At 42.5% G+C, this 18,713-nt stretch overlaps 1 protein-coding gene across 5 annotated transcripts in view; it reads right to left on the bottom strand.

Moving 5' to 3' along the window:
* rxraa (retinoid X receptor, alpha a) overlaps nt 1-18,713 on the bottom strand; it is a 100,975-nt gene that overhangs the window by 67,383 nt on the left and 14,879 nt on the right. For all 5 annotated transcript variants that reach the window (XM_079363667.1, XM_079363670.1, XM_079363669.1 and 2 more), the window contains one exon: nt 4,508-4,621. In XM_079363667.1, coding sequence (XP_079219793.1) covers nt 4,508-4,621 — 114 coding nt within the window. The remainder of the gene's footprint in view (nt 1-4,507; nt 4,622-18,713) is intronic.

The following is an 18,713-nucleotide window of genomic DNA, read 5'->3' as shown; positions in this document are numbered from 1 at the left end:
ATTAAAAGTATGACCTTGAAGTTAAAAAAAAAAATAATAATAAATCAACATTCGTCTCAATTTGTTAATATTACAAAAGCCTTATTTCTTCATCATACAAAAAAACAGCGACACAGTTATGTAGGCACACTGAAACAACAAGTCTCTGCTTCAACAGAATAATGACCAGAGTCTTGCACACTATCAGACAAAGGAGCTGCAAATCGTCTCCTTCCAAGTAACCACAATCATTTCAGGAAGCGGCATGAGGAGTTTGTTTAGCGTGGAAACTTGTGCTCTTAAAAGCATGATATTCTTAGTAAAACAATATAAGGGGCCAATTAACTGAACATTTTGGCACTTCTTATCCAAGTCATGACAAACCCCAGTCTCAGCCTTTTGTAAACTTCCCAGCGAAGAGAGAGTGGATATTAGCTGGTTTGTGCTCAGGATGAGTTTGTGCATTCAAAATAAAGCAGCTTGAACGGGGGCCATGGCCCTTAATCAGCAGCTTGGCGTCCTCTGCCCCCTCTGGCTCCTGACCTAACAGGAAGCAGCCGGGGAGAGAGTTGACTCCAGCCAGCCAATTAGAGTGGAGGGAGCACGTAGCATGCTGAGGCTAACGAGCTGCCTCTCTATGACCCTCCTCACCTCTGCAGGACCCCGCTATGGGAAGTAAAAGAAGCTGGGAGCCACTTTAACCCCACCCCCAACCCCTAGTTCTCTCTCTTTAGCCTGTTTTTTTTTTTTTGTCTCTCCAGCCCAACCTCTGGTCTCGAACCCTGCTGTGTGACCACAAGGTCTGCAAACACATGCTGCCTCGCTGCACAAGCCCACCACATGGCTTTTTTACTGCTGCACTGACGCTAAAAAAACACAGAAAAAAACAATGAGCATGCTCACACACACATACGCACATGCACATACACACTTCTTGCACCGAACTGGCGCTTCGTCACTTGCATATCCCTGCAGTTTATTCTGGCCCGGTTTCTAGGTGGAGGGGCAACGGAGCCTCTTTCCAAGTGCTCCAAGTAAATAGGTTCCAAATTAACTGGCAGGCTTTTGCGAGGCGGTGAGATAATTCTGAGGCACTGTAATGAAGTGGGACTGTAGAGAGCACTAATGTGGCTTGGCTTGCGGCATAATTGCTTGTTATTGAACAAAACACAAATAGAGAGTGATGAATTCAAAGCTGAAGGTACATTTGGTGAGCTTATCTCAGCAGGTAGCGAGAAGCTTACGGCGGTATGGTTCGATCACAAATGTTGGGTATCCAGCACTCAACACAGCCACATCTAAAGCAAATTAAATACAATTAAAAAAAAGGGGGGGGGGGGGGGGGGGTGGGGTAGTAATTGTAATCTACATCCAACACCCCACCCTCTTTTCTCTCCAGGCAGAATTGGTCCTGTCATTTGGACCCTCCAAACACAGACCATATGTGGGGTTCAGCTCTGGCAATCAGGCTGCATTGTGGAGCAGGCGGCTGAGTTCATCAGGAAAAAATTAGCCCGCCGCTCTGCAGGCCTCGCTCTCATTGGCCAGTCACGCGGCCCGCTCTGTTTGAGGGCACCCCAGACATTCCTGCGGATAATCTTTTCCATTCCTCTGCTCAGCTCGGCGAGGACGGACCAAATCACAGCACAAGGCCTGCATTGTGATGGGCCTTTTCAAAAAGCTCTGTTTTCAATGCCGTCCCCTCTTTTTTCCGCTTCTCTTCCTCTCACCTCATACACCACAAATCCAAAAAAGCAAAAACTTTTTTCTTTTTTTTTTCCCCCCATCATGACTTCTTTAACTCGTAAAAACTTTGATTATCTCTCTCTCTCTCTCTCTCTCTCTCTCTCTCTCTCTCTCTCTCTCTCTCTCTCTCCCTCTCTCTCTCCCTCTCTCTCTCCCTCTCTCTCTCCCTCTCTCTCTCCCTCTCCCTCTCCCTCTCCCTCTCCCTCTCCCTCTCCCTCTCCCTCTTCTTAAGTGAGGTCCGGGACACCAGATTTCTCACAGTGCCGTTCTCACAGCCTCTTTTCCAGTAAGAGTTTGTTTTTAAAAAAGCCCAAACAATGTAAAACCACTGTAACCAGAGCCCGGCCACATCAGTGCACGGCCTGGAGTTCAGCAGATCGAGGCTGAATACAGCTCTGCGGGCGAGGCTCGCAGGCCTTCCCTGAAACCTCCTGCTTGGTCACCGCTACACGCCCCGCGTCTCCCACAGCAGCTTGTCATTGTGGCCGTAGTGGGGCTGCTGGAACGACAAGATTGGAGGACCATCACACAATCTGGGGACAAGGGTAGATTTATAGTAACACATTCCATAATTAGATCCATGATTATTACAGACTCTATAAACTTTAGACTCCAGAGCGGCCGTTTAATCTCTGCAGCAATGACTTAACAGTTCTTTCCCCTTCTCAGGAAGCATTTTACAAACCGCTTAACTGCTTTTAAACATCTCCCGCTCTGAAACAACGACAAGAAAATAAACTCAAACTCTCCTTTCCAACACTTTCACTCCTCCTCTCCCTTCCCTTTGACTGTGGGTCTGAGGTAGACAAAATAGCCCTACTGTTCCCCGCATCCTCGTGTGCTCCAGCTCTTAAAATAGCCACAACACAAAGAGGAAGGAAGAAAAAAAAAAAAAAAAAAAAACCTTTGACATACTTCAGCAAGACAACACTACTAATCCAGATGCTCCTAATATTGCTCAGGAAACAAGTCCACCCTCACTGCAGGCTGTGACGGTTAAAGAATGTCCAATCAATCAAAGACAGCTCGGTTAAAAAAAAAAACCCAAAAAAACACACATACATGGAGGTGAGGTTGTCAGAAAAAACGGTGCACTTCACCGCTCGTGCTGAAACCTGCCCTTGGAAAAAAAAAAAAAAAAGTATGTACCTTGGAAGGAGAGGGGAGTGGGTCTCGTCTTGTTTCACTGGAACGGAATACAAATGTGTGTTTTGCAAAAAGAAAACAAAGAAATCTCCATTTAGACAGTTTTTTTTTTTTTGTTTTTTTTTTTTTTACTTTTAAGAGGAAAGAAAAACATTGAAACTATTGCTGAAAAAAGGGTTAGAAAAAACATTCGATATGTTATTTCTTTAGAGATATCAGAGAACAGGGTCTGTGTCCTGTGCTGAACTTTCATCATCCAGCAACTGAATAGTTCACAAAACAAGCCAACAGCGCTCACACAAACTGCTACTACTTCTCTCAAGGCTGTAAAGGACAAGCACGCTTCTGATTCTACAGAACTTCACTCTTCAAAACAAACAAGTGAGACATCTTTTGTCAGATAGCATTGAAAGACTTCAATTACAGAGGCTCAAGGCACTTTAGATACAGACTACAAAGAAAATAACAGGCATGGATTCTTTTTTTTTTTTTTTTTTAAATCATCAAATCCGGAGTGATCCATCTCTGAGATTGAAAGGATTTGCTCATTTTCAGCTTTATCGACAAATTATGATAATTTGGTTTGGTTGCCCTGAAGACGACAACAGAGCTTTGCTTAAAATGTTTCTCTGATTCGTCCTTGTTGGAAAAAAATTAATAAATTAAAATTAAAATAGAAAAGATCACTGAATTATCGCTACGGCTACCTTTTTAAATCAATTAAACCGCCAGACTGTCCTAACTCCTCTTATGCAGCTAAGAGCACTTTAGTAGTAGTAGTTTAGAAATGATTCAATCAAAGAACTCAGAAGAGAGTCTGGTGTACTTGTTGTATTGTGCAACATGCAAGAGACAGGCTTAACATTGAGCTCATTCAAAATGAGACAAAGAGGTAAAGCACTTGGTATCTACCACACAATGTTCTTTGAATATGAAAAAGGCTTTAAGGCGTATTCATAAAGAAATATGAAGCTGTGCTCAAACGTATGTTTATAGTCATAACACTGAAGATTAAATGGAGCCTGATTACCAGAACTTTGAGTAATTAGAAGTGGAGGTCGAGGTTTGAAATCAAACAGCTGCTGTCGCAGAGCGGCTCAGATGTTTTTTCGACTTTGTCTCGCTGAACGAGTCACTCGCCATTACGTAAGCACAAGCTGGTGGCAGCAATGACACTGCAGAAGGAGGATGAGGTGACGAATGCATCAGAGTGAAGCACATGTTCCGCCCCCCACTCCCCCCCCCCCCCACACACACACACACACACACACCAGACAGTTTAGCATCACTAGGCGTAAGCGCTGTCTTTGACCAGCAGAGTTGAGTTGATGAGGGATGTGTGTTGAAACAGTCAACTAAATGATCAAAGAAGCTGTCAGAAATAATTCACTTGGTTTAATCTAAAAACTGTGTATCCACATCGTGGTCTCTGATGACGATCATTTGGATTGGTCTTTGATGTCTCGTAGAGCTTTTCAGAATCAATCAGATGCGATCGCCCCGAACCCCTGCTGAGATATTTGGCAACCTCCCAGGTGTTTGGGGGGTTGGGGGGCGCGCCTGGACCCCGTGTGCGAAAGTAACGGATTAGAAGGTACCGAGTAAGCATTCGCTTTGTTGACATCGTAGGAGTTACCTGATGAGATGCGACGCTGGTGGAGAGGACACATGCCGCTGAAACAGGAACAAGCATCTCCTGAGCGGCCTCGCTGCATTGGAGGAGCCAACGAGCACTGGGGCTTCAAGAACCCTGTCAAAGAAAGAAACAGGAAACAATCAGACACAGGAAGATAAGATGCACGAGGAATGGAAAAGACTTCCAGGAGATGAGATACTTTTTGAGCATACAACACGGCGTAAAGGCCAAGTCAAGCTGAAAAAGGCAAATGCCAAAATCTGGATTTGCCTTTAGGGGTTTTTTTTTTGTTTGAGGCTCATTGGGTAAACAGGGTAAAAACATGCATCTTCCCTGCCAGCACTGTGCCACCATGAGACCCTGTTAACCTTTCACATTTACATCTCTGCGGAGGAATTGGCCCTCACTCTAACCTCGCCGGTACCACCTTCCCGGCTCGCTGCCCCATGTCAGTTTGGTGGCTGCATCCGGAGGCGAGGGCTTCAGAGAGTAGACAGGTCCAGCATGATACTTTGGTAAAACTGGCCTGGAGGAAGACGAGATATGGTCAGTAACAGGGCCTACATTACCACTCCATGCAGCCAAAATGCCAGACTGGGTTGAGGTGCCTCGAGGCGCAGGACGAGGCCGCCTTACTGTCTGTCTCTGGGGTCAGGGAGGTCATTTTCAATAGGGAAGTCATTATCCGGGCACAATGAAGCAACTGAGAAGCCCCCCCCCCCCTTTGGACCAGCATTCAACCGTCACTGACATTCTCCAACAATGAGGAAGAGCATCAACTCAACCTTCAGTTGATCGCCACCAATTGAAATATTGGGTGTATAACAGCACTGTACTGTTCACATGTGGAGAAAGTAAAAGAAATTAAAGAGAAAGTTTGAACCCAAAGCAACAAAAATAAAACAAAAAGCTTTTTCAATAGATGCAAAAGTCTGACCCAGACTAACCCTGCCAATATCATTCCCCTGAAAAAACTGGAGACTTCCACGACGAGTATGAGTGACATTTCATTTCATGATTGACACCGTGAATTCAGAGAAGAAAACTTCTGTGTGAACTTTACTTTCGTCTGCTGAAAAAGGAGGATCCTCCGTGCCTCCATCGACTTGCGAGCTCACGTGGATCACGTTGGCATCGGCGGATCATCGCAAATCCAAACTTTATTCGTTCCTCATGAGGACCTTTTAGATATCCGGAAAACATCAAGAGAAGCAGCCGCACGAACACCCATCCCCCCCCCCATCCCCCCCCTCCCTCGCTCGCTGTGTTCTGAGCCCAATAAAGCCCCTTTATTGCCACCATGAAAAACATGTCACTCCGGATGAGCTCAGAAAATGACATTTAAAACAGGCGGAGGGATATTGAATTAGTTCCCCATGATAAGCTGTCTGGGATGCTGATATGTTCTGCTTATAACGGTGTGCAAGCGTAGCGTATGCATGTGTGTGTGTGTGTGTGTGTGTGTGTGTGTGTGTGTGTGTGTGTGTGTGTGTGTGTGTGTGTGTGTGTGAGCGTGGATGTGAGAGGAGGGAAGTTTCATGTCCATTTTTTTCTGAGGCTTTATTACTATTCCGCGGCAAATCAAGTCTGCACCAGAAAGAGAAAATAGAGTCAGACGGACAGAATGATAGCTTCCTGAAAATAAAGAATTCAATCAAACAGACAAGGAGGACATTCGGACTGGCTCATTCGACCAGCAGTAAACATGTTTATTCCTTATACCGTTTATTTAAGTCTGCGCTTTAAAGGATTATGCTATTAGAGCAATCAGATGATTCAAAATGTCAACTGACTGAACTTGAGTCAAGACTGCGTCTGAGAGAATGAGTGCTATATTTGTTGTCAGTCTAACAGCATTAGTCCATCCGAAATATAAATCCGATGGTTTTCCACTTAGCTTTGGAGCAAGCCATCAACCCAGATCATTGCATGGTTTCTTTTCCAAATTGTGGCTTTGTTTGTCCTGTCTGTCTAACGCGAGCATTCAAATGACATGTCGAGTATTTTTTCATGTGCTGCCTCCCAGGATTCATCCAGAAAGAATTTTACGAACTGGTATATAATGCGACATAAACAAAAACAAACTTTTTTTTTTTACATTTGACTGTAATGTAACATGCATAAGATAATGTGCCATTTCATCTCGCCCCATTTATTTCCAATCACTGAGACAAATCTAGTTCACTTAAGAAATAATAAACTTTTGATTCTTTTATCATGTGCAGCAGTATATCTAAGAGTTATTCGCTCTTCTCAAAGTAAATACATTCCAAAAAAGTTTTCAAAATCTATGTGCTATCAAAGCAGTTTTAAATATAGCTGTGCATTTTTATTTATTTTTTATCTAGAGTTCATTTTCAAACTCGTGTGAGTTCCTGTAAGAGGTTAAGCTGGACGGGTGAAATGTATGCATTTTTTTTTTGAACACGTCTTGGAAGAATCTTGTAAAATTTGGAAGCAGATAAAAAAAAAAAAAAGTGCTTCTCAGTCCACTTCAATCCAGCACATTCCTGATTGTATAAGAAGGTTATAGGCCAAACTATGACACATGGTATAGAGCTCTGAGCTATGTCACTGAACATTAAAGCCGGAACATATGAGCCCTGCCTGCGGGTCAAGTTTTACTTTTCCAAAATCAGGAGTAAACTAAGCAGACAGCAGCAGTTCAATACTGCAAGCTATCCACTGTAGAATAACGTTCTCATGGGACAGAGCAACGCAACAGTTTGGGGTTCAAACACTTGGAATTTTACCTCAAGATCCAAGACTGAGCTTAGAAAAGGAACATATGAGCATGTCCCAAAACGAGCTTTATCGGATCCTAATACACCAAACTTTGAAGAAATCAAACACAATTCACTGAATCAGCGAAACTGTGGATCCGAGGCCTTGAACTTGTCTTCGTCCTGTCGGCATCATAAGTCATTTCAAGTGAAGGACTTTACTTTTCATGCCTTGATGTAAATGATGAAAGAGGCAATGAGTCAGACGTGTATCTGCAGGTTGAGGATCTGTCATGACTAATAAGGACGGCTCATGTCTTGTCATTAAAAGCCCTCCATCGTACTTCATCAACACGTCCCTGCCCTTACACTTCAGCAGGACCTTCATTACACAAATGTTTGATCTTGAGCTTGGCTCCTCAGCAGCATGGATCTCATTGGCTTCAATAACTGTAAGATCCAATCTTCGGGGGACAGGCTCAAATATTCCCCCCCCAACCAATCAACTTCACCCTAACAAATGATCGCGGAGGATCAGAGCAATGTAAACACGCTGGGGGTTTTCCTCATTAAAGATGGGCTGCTAATGAAATCGCATCCAGCATTTACAACTTTGTGCTAATGAAGGCAAGCCTTTGAGAGGGTCCACTAATGAAAGGAGGCTTTTTATTGATATAAGGCTAATAAAAGTGAGGCCTAATGACAAGGCTCTAATGAAACAAAGGTGTGTCAATTTGCCATCATGACAAAACTCCCTGATAAAAGCGCACAGCTGACGCATTTTCATTAACAGACGATTCTCATTTATCACAGAGACATCAGTGAGAGTGCTTCCAGATTTTACAAGATCCCACAAACCCCAGTCTTTAGAATGAAATACATTCAAGCATTTATGAGAGTTTAAGGGATTGCAGCCGAGCTCTTCTTTTTTTTTTAACGATAGTTTTGTGTCCCAAGTTGCCAGGGTGATCAGTCCCAAGGTCAAAGTTCATTGGGCTCTAAATGCATCTCCCAGGTGCAATAAAAAAAGCAACACACACACACACACAAAAAAGAGAGAGTCTTTCCAACATGGGATTCTGGGGGATTTGGTTCTGGTATAGGAAGCAAAGCGATCTATTGCCACGATTACTGTGGTGGATATCTTCACCTTCAGTCGTGATGTTCTTCAGTGCTCCACATGAGGAGATCTGATCTAAGTTAGAACGTCCAAGTTCCAACCACAAACGTACCTCCTTTGGTTTTTGTCCTTATCCTTTAGTGCATATCCAGTGTCACCGACATGCCCATTGCTTTTTTGTTTTATTTTATTTCTGTGAAGACACTACAATCAGCTCCAAACACGATCTAACACTTTGCAAAAGATTCAGCAAGTTAGATCTAGATGAACTCGTTAAAGCAATACAACCCTGCGTTTGCTGTCGGATAATTGAAAGACCAGGCTTGGTGTCATAAATTGTCCATGCAAATGTCTAATTAACATTAGATGAGGGTTTTTTTTCCATGTAATATTTCCTCTGAATAAAAAGCATCAAGTATGATCCTTGAAAAGAATTTCCCGATCGTCAGCTCCTCATAGAGAGCTTTCAGTAAGCTCTCTACAAGGAGCTGAAGACACTTCAATACCCCTCAGCTGATCATCAGACACTTCTCTTCAGAACATCGCACCCTCACATCTACTTCATCAGCAAACTCTCCCCCCCCCCCTTCATCATACCCATTTTTGACGGGAAAAAGAGAGAAGCCACATTGAAACGTGCCTCTAAGCTCTTATTTATCTCAACCTGAACAAAACCCGAGGAGATCTATCACAACAACAAAGGAACGCTCGTGAAGATTACTGGAGGCAACGCCTGCATGCGGATCAAACTCTTCTACCTGAGAGGAGAAGAGCTTTGATTGTACGCATGGTAATCCTTTCGTTGTTGACTTTACGTCGTTCCCTGATTACATACCTACTTTGAGTTTTAAAAAAGCTACCTTTGGGTTTTAGATTGCACCCAAAGTTAGAGCCCGTTACTACGACTATGACTGTGTGGAGTGAAACTAAATGAGAGCCAGAGAGAGCATGAGCTGAGCCATCAGATGAACAAGGACTTCAGCTTCCACAGGGTTTCTCAGGCCCTTGTATCCTCAGGATGTTGTATGACTTATATATGTGGTTTATTGTGTCAAATCGAGAACATGCATCAAGGTACAAGTGGACTGTTTATAGAGGAACTGATTGCTCAATTTTTTTTTTCTCTCTTGGAGAGAAGTGTCCCCTGCCTGCCTTAAATGAATTAGATAACCATCCAACCACCTTAGGGCTGCTTATAGACCTAATGGAGGTTAAAAGAAAATTTGCAGAAACAGACACCAACGAAGACCTTGGCTGGAAGACATAATTCTCAGGTTCAGCCACAACAAAACTCAAACCACTTGTGGCACAGTTTCCTTGAACATAATGAGAGGCTGGTTAATGATACGAGAAGTCCTCAGCTTAGAAGAGAAAAAAAAAAAGAAAACCCAAAAAAACAAGTATGACTAAAATGTGCAGTTTGCATGTGTTACTTTAGTTGTGAGTCACAAAACCAACCGCTGCTGAGGTCTGGACCAGCAATAAAAACTTAACTGGACAGCTTTATTGAATGACTTATTAAGCTGCAGTGTTTTGCAAGACCTAAACTGAGGCGCTTTTGAAATGAACAAGAACACCTTTCTGTAACGGCTCTTTCAAAAAAAGAAAAAAAGAAAAAACCTGCCTTCCTACTTTGTTAGAAACCGAGTGTGCACTTTCACAGAACCTCAGGATAATGAAAGGGGCGGTTGCCCTGGTGTGGCATTTAAAGCTGCAAGGCATCTGCAGAAAAGGTACAACTGACAAAAACTACTGTTTACTGAAATGTAATATTCTGAGGAAGACTAACAACAAACAATCTAATTTAAGATTAAACTTCAAAATGTCAACCCTCTCTTGAGAATATTTTGTATTTCAATGAAGTCATTTACATTTGTGGCAGCCACAAATAAAAAACCTTGTGTCAAAGACACGTACTAGAAGAGCCTCACAAGAAAGCAAAGATCCTCTATAGTTTCTGAAAATGTCCAAGCAGGTGGCTACACATTTAAGCTGATCTTGTTCAGTTTAGCTCAGTCACTACAGTAAATAAAATATATATATATATATTATTTTTTTTTTTGGATTGCATCTTTGATAGGTCAGCAGCATCTCAAAAGTGGTACGGTTTTTAGTTTAAAGGCAGCTGAAGGGAAACCACCTCACACTCTCTCTATTTGATTCACATGTGGAACTACAAAACTACAATTACCATGAACTGCTGCGATGACTGCTCTTGTTAGAGCCAGACAGAAGTCTGTCACCTTCTGAAGAAGACACGCGCCAGGAGAAAAACTAGCTACAAAGTGTGGTTGTGGTTGTGGCTAAATCAGCCGCTGCATAGCCCCGCCCATACGCTTCCCTTCAATACAGTTAGAAGTTCTGGTGTTAACAGCCAACCCCGCTTCCGCCATGAGTCATGAGTCATGAGATAGGTTGGAGTAGAAATATTTAATCTTGGTTTGATCTCTTTTATTTATACGCAATTTTATGATCAAACCAAATTCTAATACTGCCAGACTACAAGCACACCTGCATCCATGACGGCTGGTAAAGTTATGAAGTGTGATCGGATTGCCATATTCCAAGCTGACTGACAGATGAATGTATGACGGTTTATGTGCACCGTTTCTCAGCTTTTTCTTTTCCCACAGGGATGTACTGCTATTTCTCAAACCATTGTATGAAACATTACACAGTCCTGGAGTTAGGCTTACATGACACCAAAGCAGGGGTTTGCAATAATTTATAACAGTCATTTATCTCACTTGCGATGACAAGATGAAGCCAAAGGTAGGTAACTGATGAGCAGTTGCAGGCAGACAGGGAGAGAGAGAGAGAGAGAGAGAGAGAGAGAGAGAGAGAGAGAGAGGTGGGGTGAAGTGAAGTGAAGTGGGGGAGAAACTAAAAGAGTGTGCTAAATGTGGTTAGAAGGAAAGAAAAGAAGGGGCCAGTTCAAAGAGTCCTTGAGCACATCAGAACCTTTCTTCGGGGCAAATAGGGGAACAAGGGCCTCACTGCAGAGCACAGCAGCCACAGCAGCTCCTTGGGCAAACCTCTCTAATCAAATTTGTGTGATTAAACTCAGAAAAAAAAAAAAAAAAAAGAGAGAGAGAGAGAGTAAAAGAGGCTCCTTTCACACTGGAAAGGGACACAAGGAAGCGTTTACAAAACGACTATCCCCCGCTGATCTTCACAGTGTCTGTTCACATGACGGACTGTCTGCCCACGCCAACAGCACACTGGGTCCTTTCTAAGCTGTGAAGCATCACCACAAGGAAAGGCAGATAATATGCGCTTCTGATAATTAATTGCGAAGGGGGAGGGGGGGGTAATGCATCCAATATTTCATACGTTTTTTACCCTGAGTTGCACTGTTTCAATCTCTTTCAAAAACGGCTATTTTTAGCTCCGAGTAATGGTTGCAATTGGACGCGGTTCTGGACTTAGGTCATGGCCTTGATTTTTCCTTGCTGACATTTAGGAGTGATCAAAGAGAATTACCTCAAGACACTGATGTTAAGGCTGGGCCTCATAGTGTGGAGATTAATGTTCTGGAGGGAGGGGTGGGGGGTGGGGGGAATCGAAAGCATCACAAGCGAAGGCGCTCGAAGGCAGAAAGAGAGGTGTGGTACAGCGTAGCGACCTGTGCCCCACTCACTGCACACAGATCCGGGGGAAGGGTCCCAATGCACGCTTCCTGTTAGCCTGCAACACTGACCTGCACCCCCCCCCCCCCCCTCCCCCCCCCACCCCCCCCCCCCCCCCCCCCCCCCCCCGCAACGTTCTCCGTCTCACAAACAATTTGTCCTATGACCCAAATTCTTCCAGCAAGGTTGATGCAGGCTTGAGCAAAGACTTGCATTAACGTGTGCTCATTCACCTGTTGGTGGTGAATGGCCTTCAGCACCAACAAATAAAGATCCACTCTGGAGCACAGCAAAGTGTCCTCCCTTTGAGTATGTGTTAAGGCTTTGGTTTCCCTTGTAGAAACATTCAGAGCTTTTTCTTTCTTGTACAAGTTTGATGATATTTAAAATTACGTGTTTTATACCGGTATTTAAATTAGAATTAGGGGAAATTATTAGTCAACAATATGTAGGCCACAAAAAGTTTCCATTTTTAGATATGTCACGTAGAAGAAAATTCAACCGTTCGAGTAGCATATGCTCAGCAGTCATTGCTGGCTATGAAATGTGCCGCTTTGAAAATATAAGGGACAGATTCATGATCTTTGGGTTGTTATGTACATTATCTTAAACAGAGATGAATACAGCTGCATTTTAAAGAACACGATCAAAAGAAATCTATGTGAAAGATTAAGATGAAGTGGTGTATCGTTCAAAAACATCTGGAGCTGCAGCTGCTCCGCACGGGCGAGCACTGAAACCAGGACAACAATAAAACCATTACAATTCATAATACGCTAAGAAAAAAAGAAAAAAAGACTTACACAAGACATGGCACTTTTAGGAGCGTTTTAAAAACAGGGATTAGGTGAACTCTGGTTAAAAAGCCTCTTGAACTTGGAAGGTTTAAATACGAATGTGGGATTTGAAAACCAGTCATGCTGACTTCAGCCTGTTGACTGTACAGTAAAGCTCCATTAAGGGAGAATGCTCCAGAGAGGGAATAATGTGGACATAATCCCGTCTCTGATTCAGAATGGCTACATGACATGGAGCCAGGCTGGACCAGGAGAGAATTGGATGGGAGACGGTTGCTAACAGAGCAAAGTGAAGTTTTGGAATGAGGAGTTTGGGCCAAGGTAATAAATGGAGACAACAGAGCTCTCCAGTAGAATGAACCAAGTATCAGCATTTAAGATCTCATTTCAATGATTTAGATTAAGACTGCTGTTTTTAAGTAGGAAACATTTTTTCTTACCAAATCTTGATTTTTCAGAATAGACGGACTTTGTCTCTGCATCTAAGTTCCAAGAAAGACATTTATGAACGATATGAAGCAAATCAAGACAATGATTCTCTTCATAGTAGGAACATTTTTTGTCATTGTTGGCTTCTATACCAGGGGAGAAAGAAATTCTCATTTAGCCTGTTTCATAACTGTTGTCCATAAATAATATAGTTCTTTAATTACCACAGAGATTACATTGATTTTCCCCAACTTTAACTGGCGTAGATTTAGAAAAACAAAAGCCCACTTAATCCTCAGGTCTTAAGCAAAGACTTGAAAAAAGGTCAAAGTAAGCACTGACTAAAGATCTCAAGTTCCTCTTTGGCACTTTGTATGTGTTATGTAAAAAAAAAAAAAAAAAAGATGAAATATGCCCAAGTGCCAGACTCCACTGAGCCTTTACAGTCAGCAGTAACAAATCTACTCTTTAATGAGCTGATACTGAACAAACATTCAAGATGAAATACTTTACGACTTTATTAGTCTTAGCTTCACGAAACTCAGCAGGAGTTATTGTACCAGAGTAACCATGCTTGTCATGTGTAAATCCCAGAGTAGCGTTTAAGATGGCACAACACTCTTCAGTTCTAATGGAGCTGTCCATGCATGAGCTGGAAATACAAAACCATGTAGAACTGATCCAGGACTATGCCCTAAAGTAGCATACACCAGGATTATAGACTTTGAGAAAATACATATTCCAGGAACTGTTTTCTCAAAGCCTTGAGATGCAACCAGTTTATAATGTTTTCATGAGCAAAACAGCCTATAAGCACTTGTTATTGTGACACAGTAAAAAATAAAAAATATTAAATATGTAAAGTAGGGATGTGCGTGTTTAGTGACCATCACCCTCCCTTGTCAGCAACAGAATTACAATAGTGTTAAACCCACAGTTACATTTTTAAATGTTGGCTCTGTATACTGGTTAAGAAATAACGCTCAGTTCTGGGGCTGTAGCCGAACACTGGTTGGAGCCTGCTCTCCCGCTCTGCTACCCAGACGTAAACAAGCAAGTGGACCACAGTAATAATATTGAGTAGTAGTAGCACTGTTAGGCAGAAATTTGACCCAGAAGTTGATTTAAAAAAGAAAAAAAAAAGTACTGTTTCGGGATAGCAACGACGAACAACATTCAGAACAGGCATGTGGATTAACAAGCAGGGAGTAACCAAGGACGGCAGCGCTAGCACTGCTAACGTTAGCCACATTCAACAAAACTAATTAGATTGCTTATCTTCAAATTATCTTTCTGAATGTTTTCTTTTTTCTTCAGACTAGTTGTTTAGTCTGGATTACAATTTCTGTTTAACCATTAAGAAAGTGAGTCGTCGTGGAGCATCCGTAGTGTAGCTGAGGCAGAAGCTTGTGACTGGTTACAGTAATATTCCAAAGCTCTTGTGCTCTTCAGGAAGGGATACATGCCACGCATACCAAGAGGCAACCACATCGTTACACACATCTGAATTTCACAGGACATCCATCTGCCTATCTATTGCACCACCGATCGCATTCACACGCCCAGAGATCATCTTTCTCCTTATAAACTTTGTGACAGCAACGTTTAGCTGACGACTTGGCTCGCGCTTCGACAGAAAACGTCTTCAGAAGAAATCTGACGTGAACGTCTAACGTCTTCGTTTTTTCTTTTTTCAAAGACGAGACAGTTTGTCGGCCTGGAACGCTTGTGATGGTGACGATGCAGCCGACAGCTCTGAAGGACAGGGGAACAGATTGAGGCCCCATTTGATTGCATGACAAGACTTTTTCAGCGTTGATTGAGTTTTATTTTTAGTTGTATTTTTAGTCATGTGCAAGACTTTTCAAACACCTAAATAAAGGAGAAAATAAGGGAATTGTCTCAGTTATCAGAAATAAATCAGATCAGGATCCGCATGTCACAGTGAAAGATAACGCTTGGATAAATAATATTTTATCTTCAAATTAAAAGAGTTTACTCAATAACGTTATCAATTTAAGTTGCCAAAAGATAAAAGAAAAGGACTCTGTGTTTAAGCTCTGAAACGAATCAAAGAATAAGAGCCATAAACGCTTATTATCGGAACGATAAGAAAAAAAGAATCCATGTTTTATTTCTATTCAGTTTTGAAAAGTGTCTTTTAGAAAACCTCCAAATCAATCAACAGAAGGGGTCAGCCTTCAGGTCAGGGCCGCAGTACAGACACGTGAATAAAGCCAGGGAGAGCGCTGCTTCATAAAGAAACTAAATAAAAGCTGCTCTTATCAAGTAAAAACTGATCTGCTCAGCATTCATCAGTTGACATTTCAGTTTTATGGAAATGCACCGCTGTCTTCTGGGTAAAAAACCTTGAGGAAGTCAAGGATGATGAGATGACTCACGACTTCACTTCCAACCCATATTCAGCTGTCACAACACTGTCGCTCTAAGAGTCAGTGTCCTTCATAAGACCGATGGATTCTTTTTTTTTTTTAAATGATTTGTACTCAATGCAGACTTATTGGCAATTTGGTGTTACAGATATTAACACGCCATGGATGAGAAGAGAAATCCTTGGCGTCAGTCATAAAAAGAGGAACAGAAATGCAGACAGCAGCCAGCATGGGGGCGAACAAAAGGTAAGAAGAATGGGGGGGGGGGAAGTAGAGGGAGAAATGAATGAAAGAGGGAGAGGGGGGAGAAGAGAGGAGCGATGCAACGCTTGGATTCTGTGGGAGAAAGAGAATGAAGGAGAGAGAAAAAGAGGAGAGACAGGCAGAGAGAGGCGGACTAAACTAGGTCAAGTCACATGACTGGGATCGACTACAGGCGGGATTAAATATCCTACAGCATGTGGTCATTTACACAACAAATGTAGTTTTCATTTAATAAATTATTTCTCTTCCATGGGGGATGAGTGTGATGCATTCTGGATTGGAGCGAGCCTTTTTCAGTGAGCAAAAAAAAAAAAAAAAAAAGAGCATGAAAGAGTGGAGTGAGCCGTTCCCTCTGAGACAGGAAACAAAGCGAGAGCCTGAGATAGCAGGAAAATGATCATAACAGAAGAGAACATGGTTCCAGTATGAGAAAGCCCCATTGTGACAGGCTAATGGCCGGATCATGCACCGTCCATTATCCCGGGTAACAGCAAAGCACAGGGAAACGGTAAAATAACAAAGACGTAACAATTGTCTCCTTCATGTGAAGTGACAGCAGAAGTGTGCTGGAAGATGTGACAGCTGGGCTGGAGGATGGAGGATGCATTTTCAGATATTGAAAGAAAGAAACATGTAAAAATACACAGAACAAAACTGTTTAATTAGTGAACCGTCTGAACAAATCACATTACAGAATGTGGAACATGCAATTTGGCTAACAGAAGACAACGCAACCATGTGTGATCCGCTATCAATTTAGCAGCTATTTTAGATCTAGATGTGAAATGCTGATTGGTTTAAATCACATTTAGCCACGTTTCGCCTTCATAATTTTAAAACACTTGAGTCCAGTTTTAGGCGACAACAAGTGGTTACATTTTATTCATCACTTTATGCCAACATATCTCCCTTTATAATCTCATTCATTCAGTCTTAGTAATTAGTAATGTGAAGGACTGAGACAAAGAGCATCATTGCAAAAAAAAAAAAAAAAAGAACTGGTCACAGTGGTGCAGATCTCTGGTGGGTACACGCACATGTTTAATTGGAATATCAAATGGATGACTGTCATGCACATGTATAAATCATGGTGTCTTGTCATGAAGCACAATAAAACCCCTGCTCGACTGTTTAGAGGATGTAAAAGCACGGCTGGCTTTGAACTTCCTTAGCTTCAATGACAGCAAAACTGAAGTCATGGTGTTTGGACCCAGCAATACAGCTGCCCTTCCCCCTGATGCCCTGGGCCCTCTTGAGCCTTTCTTAAAACAAACTGCCACCAACCTTGGGGTTAAAATAGACTGTGACCTTAGGATGGACAAACAGATAAATGATGTTGTACGTAAGAGTTTTTTGCAACTCAGAAGGCTGTCGAAGGTTAAATCTCGTCTATCTCACTCTGTGTTTGAAACTGTGATTCATGCTTTTACTACATCTCTTCTGGACTACTGCAATTCTCTTGATATAGGAGTTAGTCAGACATCCATATCTCGTCTGCAGCTAGTTCAGAATGCCGCCGCCCGTTTGCTCACATGTTCAAGAAAACATGATCACATCAGCCCTGTCTTGTCCTCCCTCCATTGGCTTCCAGTGCAATATAGAATTGACTTCAAAATGTTGCTCTATACTTTTAAGTGCCTAAATGGTTTTGCCACCGGTGTATCTGACAAGTTTATTGGAACCCTATGTTCCTTCAAGGTCACTTAGATCATCTGACCAGCTTCTCCTCTCAGTCCCCAAAACAAGGCGGAAGCTCAGAGGCAGCCGGGCCTTTTCTGTGGCAGCCCCTGAGTATAAGACAAGCTCCTACCCTTCAGGTCTTTAAGACACGCCTCAAATCTCATTTATACACTCTGGCCTTCCCAACAGTTTCATGATGAGTATTTGATATGTTGTGGCTTTGTATCTTGAATGATTGATGTTGGACGACTGTTGTATTTGTATATTGTAAAGCACTTTGGCACAGTGTTGGTTGTATTTAAAGTGCTATATAAATAAATGTGGTGTGGTATGGTATGAAATTAAAAAAATGTCAACGGTCCCACTTGAGCCCTTCCTCGCCCCCCCACCCGGTTCCATGCACAGAGAAAGACTACAACTGCCAATCAAGCCAAGCTGAGCTGGTCAGAAGTCAATCCCCTGGAGCTCGGCCTGTGGAATATCAATCATTCATTCACATGTGTCAGCTGAGAGTGGCTGCACACACAAAACACACGCGTGTGATTGTGAGAGAACGACAAAGAGCTGAAGTGAAATCCACCTGTAGGTGCTCGTTCTTTTTTTTTTTTTTTTTTTAAGTCAACTGTCTGAAGAAACATCAGCGGATCAAGCCACTCAACGTGATTGTAATGACACCAATGACCCTCAGCCTCAACACGTGGCTCGTCTCTCCAATCTGTTTGACCCCGGCTCTTTCAGGGTCACGGGGCCCCAGCATCGTGCTTTTAGGCCACTTTTGTTTCAGAGCGCAGATAAAAACCAGAGCGCTGCTGCTGGAGTGTGGATCAGACCTGCAGAAATGGATGTTGCATCGAACCACAACCCTGCACGAACCTGTGTGTGACTTGATGACTCGATTATTAATATTTGATCAATTAAGTCTTTTTTTAAAAAAAGTAGTGTCCCTTTATTATGGTGATAACTCATTTGGAAACATCTACTTTTTTATGACAACATTCAAATATAACATGATTCATTCATTCACTGCTGCGTGTCCACAGATCTGCTCATCACTGTGGGTATTCTCTGGATTTATCGTTCGCGACTGTTTTTTTGCCTCCATTGTAAACCATCGTTCCACTTTGGATTTATCAGGGCCCTTTATGAGCTTCAATATAAAATTCTGCTGTTT

Source organism: Symphodus melops (genome assembly GCF_947650265.1).
Source record: "Symphodus melops genome assembly, chromosome: 16".
NCBI classification, from domain to species: domain Eukaryota; kingdom Metazoa; phylum Chordata; class Actinopteri; order Labriformes; family Labridae; genus Symphodus; species Symphodus melops.
This window is presented reverse-complemented; position numbering and strand designations above follow the sequence as displayed.